The 8043-nt window shown below is 35.3% G+C and overlaps 1 protein-coding gene across 2 annotated transcripts; it reads right to left on the bottom strand.

Moving 5' to 3' along the window:
- Positions 1–305: 305 nt before the first annotated feature.
- LOC100852999 (myb family transcription factor PHL12) lies at positions 306–4271 on the bottom strand. Of its 2 annotated transcripts, none has more exons than XM_010651114.3 (5): positions 3996–4271; positions 1538–1614; positions 1355–1415; positions 733–793; positions 306–547 (listed from the first exon to the last, which is right to left on the bottom strand). In XM_010651114.3, the coding sequence occupies exons 1-5, from the start codon at positions 4267–4269 to the stop codon at positions 388–390; spliced, it is 633 nt and encodes a 210-aa protein (XP_010649416.1). In that variant the 5' UTR covers positions 4270–4271; the 3' UTR covers positions 306–387. The 2 variants fall into 2 exon arrangements, with proteins under 2 accessions (XP_010649416.1, XP_010649417.1); XM_010651115.3 differs by having other exon boundaries at positions 733–790.
- Between the last annotated feature and the right edge of the window lie 3772 nt (positions 4272–8043).

The following is an 8043-nucleotide window of genomic DNA, read 5'->3' as shown; positions in this document are numbered from 1 at the left end:
CATGGCTGCCGATCCATTCATCCCTACATCCACCATGTGCCATTGAACAACTCGATCGCCACCACCACAACCCCATGCACCTCATTTGCCTTTATTTTCCACAGACCTCATGGGTTCCAGCCTCTGGATCGTGTTCTGACCACCAAGCTACAGTATCCTAGAGATTTACCAGTGCATCTCTGAGTTCAAAAGTCCTCAAATTATTGAGATATCCGTATCCTAACGGGCAAGACCAGGCTAGGCCAAGGCTTGGCCAAGGCTTCCAACCTTGCAACCCTCAAGAATCTGAAAAGAAAGAAAGAAAGAGAAAAGAAGAAGAAAAAATCTCTATTTTAAACTATAATTCTTTTCGATAACCACTCTAATAATTCAGTCATCTAGTTCCTCCTATGGAGACTCAATATTGACCCCAGGGAGGTTGACGGTTGCCATGGCAATGTCTGTATCATCATCCCCTTTATCATCCAAATTCAAATATACAATTGCAGGGTCAACCTCCGAGTCATGCACAATTTTATTCTTCCCTTCCTCTTCACTTTTGTGAACCCTGTAAACGGCAAAGATCCCATCACCAAAAATAAAAAATAAAAAAGAAGGAAAAGAAAGAAGAAAAGCAAGCAAACAAAGAAACAGAAAAAATGTGTCAAGTTAGCTAGCTGTAGCATGGTCGCAGAGTAAAGAAAATGAAAGCTGCAGTGTTCATGCATGATAAAAGATGGTGGATGTTCTTACTCATTCTTATCTTCTGGGAGTGAGGATGATGAAGTTCCTCCTTTTTTGCGTTGTTTCTCTGCTGTGATAGTCATTTGGTAGCATAGAGAAAAAGAAGGTAAGTTTCAACATGAAAAAGAGAAAAAAACTTGTATGATAATGCTGCAGAAACTTCAAAATTTATAGCAGTTCAATTTTCTTGGAAATTGGTTTAACTTTGTTAAAAGTTTTGGAAACTTATAATTAGAAGGGACAAAATTAAAGATAAATGATATTAGGTGAAGGTAGGGAGAAACGACATGATAATGTTCGATTCAATGAAGGAAATGTTCCAAGATAGAGCTGAGTGGCGCGGCCCACAGGGACTCATCTAGCCAAACCAAGATAGTTGAGATGTAGACAATTGCTATCGTGCTTTCCACAATTTGCCAAGACAATAGCTAGTTACCATATATTTTACTTCTCCAACCTCTTTTGTCATCTTGCTTCCGAGTACAATTATTTCACAACATTGAAAATGAAGCCTTATAATCTTCCTTCATATGATGACAACTTCGCTAGCAAGTTTTCAGTAAGTACATATACAACATTATAAGGTCAAATTTGCAGGCATGAAGGGAAGATGCATTAAACAAAATCCTACCTTGTTGGGATGTCCTTCTAGTTGCCTCCTTAATTACTGAAAGCATTCTCATCCTATACTTCTGTAAAACACCAATAAACATCCTTCAGTAATTGGAAATGGCAGTTTCACTATTACTTGAATTACACTGAATAGTTTGTGTTAAGCATCTAAATAAAATTAAATGTTAAATGATGGAAGTACCTGTAAATGGCTCTTCAAGTGGTAAAGAGTCAATCCCCTTACAGCCATTATCTTCATGATAGCCTTGGGGGTGGCTTCTGCAAGTAGAGTGCACAAGAGATGTATTAATTGATATACTTGTCCAAATTTAGTAAATGGAATGAGGTGCATTGACATATTATAGGCAAATGACTTGAAACAAATTATACTAATTACAAAACAGTCAAGCCTATTTGTCACTGAGAAATATCCTGTAATGAGAAGGAGAGAAATAAGATAGATCAGGTATGAAATCATTCCAAATAAGGCATAGGCTCAGACAATGAGCAAATGAATAACTATATATATATAACCAAAACAGATCAAGGTTGAAATATATCGGATCGGATGAGGATATAGCCAATGGTGAAGGTGAACTGGAAAACTGAATAATTAAGTACATGGAACTAGTGCTGCAGTTATCACCCAGACCTCTCCAGATAAAGCAAATCCAACTTGGCCTCCTAAATATAGTTAAGAAGTTTCCTCAATTCCAGTTTTTTCCTTTCTAGTTTCTTGTTCATAATAAGATTCATTTCTTTTTCTGGCTTCATAACTTGCAAGCCTATTAACTAGCTCTATATTCATCACAGATTAGACTACTCAACTAAGCCTAATCCCACTATGCTGCTCTACATGACTATGCAGGGTCAGCCTTTTATATCTTTTCTCACTGCCACAGCCAACATCCCTTGGTCTTCCTCCATCCTTGCAACACTTATACTTAAGGTAGATAACTCCTCAAGTAGGACAGTTATTGGTCTTCAATACCAAAGGAAAAACCATTGGCCAGCCTACTTGGATCTTCGCCCCAATTGGTACTGCCTCTACCATCCCAATAGTGCATTCTTCTCTAATTATGTTATTTCTAATCTTAGTGCTCATCTCAATCTCCTTTGTCTTGTGTAACTCTTAAATAACCACAAAGGGGAGGGCATATCCAGATTACTATGTAACATGATCTATGAGAACTTCTAATGCTAAAAAAGGGAACATAGTGATTCAGGCAAAAAAAGGATGCCTCTAGAGAAAAACAAATTATCACCAGCTAAATGCAAAGGAAAATACCAGAAATAGCGACAAAACCTAAAAATCAATCCAACGAAAAGCCAAATACTGAATGCTACAAATCTCAAAGGCGACAAATACCAAATGCGACAAATACTAAAGGCGAATACAAACACGAGCCACACACGTATATCAGAAACAGAAGAAAAAGGATTTGGAAGGAATACAAAAGGGCATGCTCAAAGGATCCAATAACATTATCAGTACCCACTTAAGAAACAACAAAAGGAATTCCAACAGTATCGTCCAATGAGAACCATGAGTAGCATTGAGCATGGTAAATGAAAGATTCCAATAAGCATGTGGAAGGGACAGAAGAATCTCCTCAGAATTGATCATACCAGAACTACAAGACCATCCTACATCCAAAAACAGAAGGGTAAAAAAGAAAAAAAAAAAAATCCAGTTATCCAACAGACAAGGTTGCCATCACCTGCCATCAATCAGCTAGCTAGATTTCAAAGAAAGCCACTAAATCAGAATTATAGTGTCAGATCATACTTCAAAAGGAGAAAAGTTGAACAAAACCTAGACCCTCAAACATGCATGCGACCAATACCCAGCAAACATACATCTATGTTTGAGAATACTATAGAATCAACTACAGAATGTGGTATGAATCTGCAAGGAAGAAAAGAAAAGGGAGATGTGAGGAACAGTTCATTGTTGTGCAGATCTCATCTGATCACTAAAAATAAGCCAATTCAGGATGAAAGGAAGAGTGGCAAACTACACCTCAATGTTGTGCAGATCTCAAATCAATACAAAGAAAAGAATTAAACATGAAAAATGAAATTAAATGATTATGCAAATGATCAAAAGTATGCTTGGAAAAAGTGCAAACAGGAACACAGGAAAGATTTGTAGATAAAAAATTCAGCCATGATTGATTTAATTGGATTGATGTAATTACCCACAATTGACAAGATCCTAGGAGAATGAAATTCATATGCTAAGAAAATAACCACTGTGGCACATGCAACCAGAATCTCCCTTCCTTCTGATGCCACAAATAGGTATAATTTGCAAAAAACACAAGTGCATAAAAATTGAAATATATATATATACAAAAAATAAAAAAAAAATATAAAGAGTCCAGTTGAACCACATATACACCCACCAGAAGGACACAGATGTAGGCCTGAAAAAACAAACCCCAGGTCATAAAATTGAACCACAACTTGTAAAACCCGGCCCCCAAAGCACTCCACCAAAAGAAGTCTACACTATACATAAACTAAAGTAAATTGAACCAACCGGAATACAAAACAAAAGAAATAATAGAACTCCTTTTCATTTCAGAAACCAAAGAAGGCACATAAATGAAAAATTGGTAACAGGGAAAATAAGAGAATAGTAGGCAAGTCCTCACTTTCATGGCCGCCAAGCTGATTAACAGCATCAACAAAAAGAGTGTGAAGTTCTGGTGACCATCGCAGGCGTGGTTTAAGATCAGAAGGCAAAACAATGGAAGGGCGACGGTATTCTTGGACCTGGATAGGAAAACTAGCTGGGCCCTCAACCATCCCTTGCTGAGGGTGAGGTAGGAGCATCTGCTGATACGAGGCTTGATAGGGATGAATTGGCAGAACACCCAATTCTTGCAGTTCTCCTCCTCCTCGCCCTCCTCGTCCTCCTCCAAACATGATTTCGATCTCTTTAGATGAGCAGTGAGGATGAGAGACTACCTTAAAGCCAAAACGAACACTCCTCTACACCGTCACAACTACTTTCACTGCCAACCAAATGGCAATGCCTACAGTGACAGCGCGACAAGGGAGTGACAAAGTGGAGGGCCATGCAAGTGCAACGCTCAGTTGCCAGTGCCGACACATCAATCCGTATGGATTGTACCATGTCATCCCATGATTTGCTCGCTCCTCATCAAATGAAGCCTGTTGATCTGCATGTAGGGAAACGTGGAGGCCTCCTCTACGCAGTTTGCTTCTCTTATTTTTGTTTGTACTCGAGGCCTTCCACACTCCTTCCTTGAGCTCCGGTTCAAGCACGGTCCAGTTTACGTTGAACCCATATGCCACTCAGCCAAAACGCTTCTTATAAGAGAAACCTGTGGCATCGACAAAAGGCAAAGGACTCTGGACTCGAAACCCCTACTCTTTATTCTTTTCACAGTCCATCTTTTTAGAATTAAAAGAAAAAAAAAAATTTTTTCTTGACAACCGCACACAGCTTAAAAGAAAATTCAAGATAAATAATTACTCTACTTTGTTACATAAGGTTCACCATGTAATGTTGCTCAAGTCAAGTTAAAAGTGGTTCAAAAAAATTCTACATACTGAAGTATGATGTGTTGGAAAGTAATCTTGAATGAGGAACTTTCTAAATATTAAAATTAGATTTAGTTTCTAAAAAGTTATGAGAGAATATTTTATTTTGAATAGTTATTCTAGTTTCTATTTTTGAATTGTCAAGTCTTAGAAGATTTTATATGTTATTTTTAGGAGTTTTTATTTTGTTTAGTGTGAGTAGTTATAAATAGTAGATTATGTAATGTTTGATTAAGAGAGTGTGATAGAATACAATAAAGTTTTTAATTCTCCCCAATTTTACCTTCCTTTGTAATTGTGTGTTTCTCTCTATCAATCCCATTATTCAGTGAAATTGTTATTAACGCTTTTGTATATCCAACAAATTGGTATCAGAGCCATATGAAAAAATGGTCAATGAGACGTATCTATTTCAAGTTCCCTAACTCAACAAAAACAATTATGACAATTAGAGTATCAAGATGAAGGCTTTACTTGGTTCACAAGATGCATGAGAATTTGTAGAGAAAGACAACAAAGAATCATAAGATGAAACCACTTTATCCCCAAATCAAAGGGATTTTTAAAAAGATATGAGGAAGAGAAACAAGAAAGCTCACACTATCCTCTATTAAGCAATGGATGAAGGCACTTTTGAGAAGATTTCAAGTGCAACCACCTCAAATGAAGTTTGAGAGATACTACAAAATATACATAAGGTACAAAAAGTTCATCTTCAAACTCTTAGAGGGGAATTTGAAGGTTTGAATATGAAAGAATCGAAATCAATTTCCTATTATTTTTCAAGAGTATTGGGTATTGTGAATTTCTTAAAAAGAAACAGTGAGAGTTTAAATGATACTCGTGTGATTGAAAAAAAATACTTTGATCTTTAGATTTGAAGTTTGATTATATTGTTGTGGCCATTGAAGAATCTAGAGATTTAGATTCTATGACCTTTGATCAACTTATGGGATCATTGCAAACCCATGAAGAGAGATTAAAAAGGAAGAGCCAAGAAAAATTAGAACAAATTCTCCCAAAAAAACTTTCATTAAAAGCGAATGAAGAAAATTTTAGTGAAAGAAGTCAAAATAATTATGGACGTGGACGTAACCATGGATGTGGACGTGGCCAAGGCAATAAAGGAAGAACAAGCCAGTAATGTTGAATAGAAAGATCAAGAAGAACCTATCATATTGTTGGCATATAAAGAAGAAAGTGAAAAGAAAAACACATGGTATCTTGATACCGGAGTAAGAAATCACAAGTGTGGTTTCAAAAATATGTTTGTGGAGCTTGAATCTGAAAGTGGTCATGTTACTTTTGGAGATGAATAAAAAATTATGGTAAAAGGCAAAGGTGTCCTAATTCATTTGAAAAATGGAAGGCATCAATTTATCTTGAATATCTACTTTGTCCCCGACATGAAAAATAAAATACTAAGTTTGGGTCAACTTAAAAAAAAAAGGTTATGATATTCCCATGAACAATCCAAGCCTTTCAATAAGAGATGAACATGCCAATTTAATTGCTAATGTGCCTATGACAAGAAATAGAATGTTTTTGTTAAACATTCAAAATGATGTTATAGAATGTCTAAAATCTTGTGTCAATGACTCTTCTTGGATTTGACACTTAAGATTTGGACATCTTAATTTAGTGAATTGAAATTGTTGAGCAAGAAAAATATGGTGAGAGGATTGTCTTCTATAGATCACCCGGATCAATTATGTGAAGGATGTCTACTTAGAAAACATGCTTGAAATAGTTTTCCAAAAGCAGCAAGTACAAGAGCAAAGAAGTCTCTAGAGCTTATTCATGTAGATGTATGCGACCCAATTCATCCAAACTCTTTTGGTAAGACTAAATATCTTTTGCTTTTCATTGATGATATTAGTAGAAAAACTTGGGCGTATTATTTGAAGACAAATTTGAAATATGTAGTGCTTTTAAGAAATTTAAATCACTTCTTGAAAAGGACATTGACCACAACATAAAGGCAATGAGATTCGATAGAGGAAATGAATTCACATCAAGTGAATTTGAAGAATATTGTCAAAGTCATGGGAATGGTTCCATATTCTTTACATCAAAATGTTGTGGTTGAAAGAAAAAATAAAATTATTCTTGACATGACACAAAGTAAGTTGAATAGTAAGAATATGCCTAAATAATTTTGGGTTGAAGCGATTGATTATGTAGTTTATTTGTCAAATCATTCTCTTAATTGAAGTATATGGAATAAAACATTGCAACAAGCTTGAAATGGAAGAAAACCAAGTGTTTCACATTTGAGAGTATTTCCATTACATATACTCATGTGCCCGATCAAAAGCGATGAAAGTTAGATGACAAGAGTGAAAAATATATCTTCATTAGTTATGACTCAAGCTCCAAAGGCTACAAGTTATACATTCTAAACAATGAAGAGATAATTATTAGTAGAAATTTCAAGTTTAATGAAGAACATGAGATTGCAATGCTTAAAAAGGCAACTATGATACTCCTCTCCTATATGTAGAAGAATAACAAACAAAGGAAAGCTTACAAGAGGTTGTTACTCCACTTTCATCATCACCTGCATCAACTCATAAAGTTCCAATAACATCATCCTCATTGGAAATCTCAAGTCAAAGGATTGAAGTCTATAAGAGATTTATGAGGTAATAGAAAATCAAAATGATTTGACCCTTTTTGTCTTTTGCAAAATATGAACCAAGAAGTTTGGAAGAATCAATTCAAGACCAAAGATGGAAAGATGCTATGGATGAGGAAATAAAAGTAATAAGGAAGAATGACACATGGGAGCTAAAATCCTTTTCAAAATTGAAAAAGGTAATTGGAGTAAGACAATCATACAAAGCAAAGAAGAACATAAAAGGAGAAGAGAAATACAAAATGAGATTGCTAGCTAAGAGACACAAGCAACAACAAAGCATCCACTATGTGAACAATAAATTTGCAATTGCATTATAAAAAAAATCCAATTTTCCATGATTGAAGTAAGCATATTGATACAAGATATCATTTTATTGAAGAAAGTATTATGAAGAAAGCAGTGCAATTAAATTTACAAAATCTCTAAATCAAATTATGGATATTTTTACTAAGCCTCACAAGTTTGAAGATTTTAGAAGGTTGAAGATCTTA

Source organism: Vitis vinifera, chromosome 4 (assembly GCF_030704535.1).
Source record: "Vitis vinifera cultivar Pinot Noir 40024 chromosome 4, ASM3070453v1".
NCBI lineage: Eukaryota > Viridiplantae > Streptophyta > Magnoliopsida > Vitales > Vitaceae > Vitis > Vitis vinifera.
Note: the sequence above shows the minus strand (reverse complement) of the source record. Positions and strands in the feature narration are given on the sequence as shown.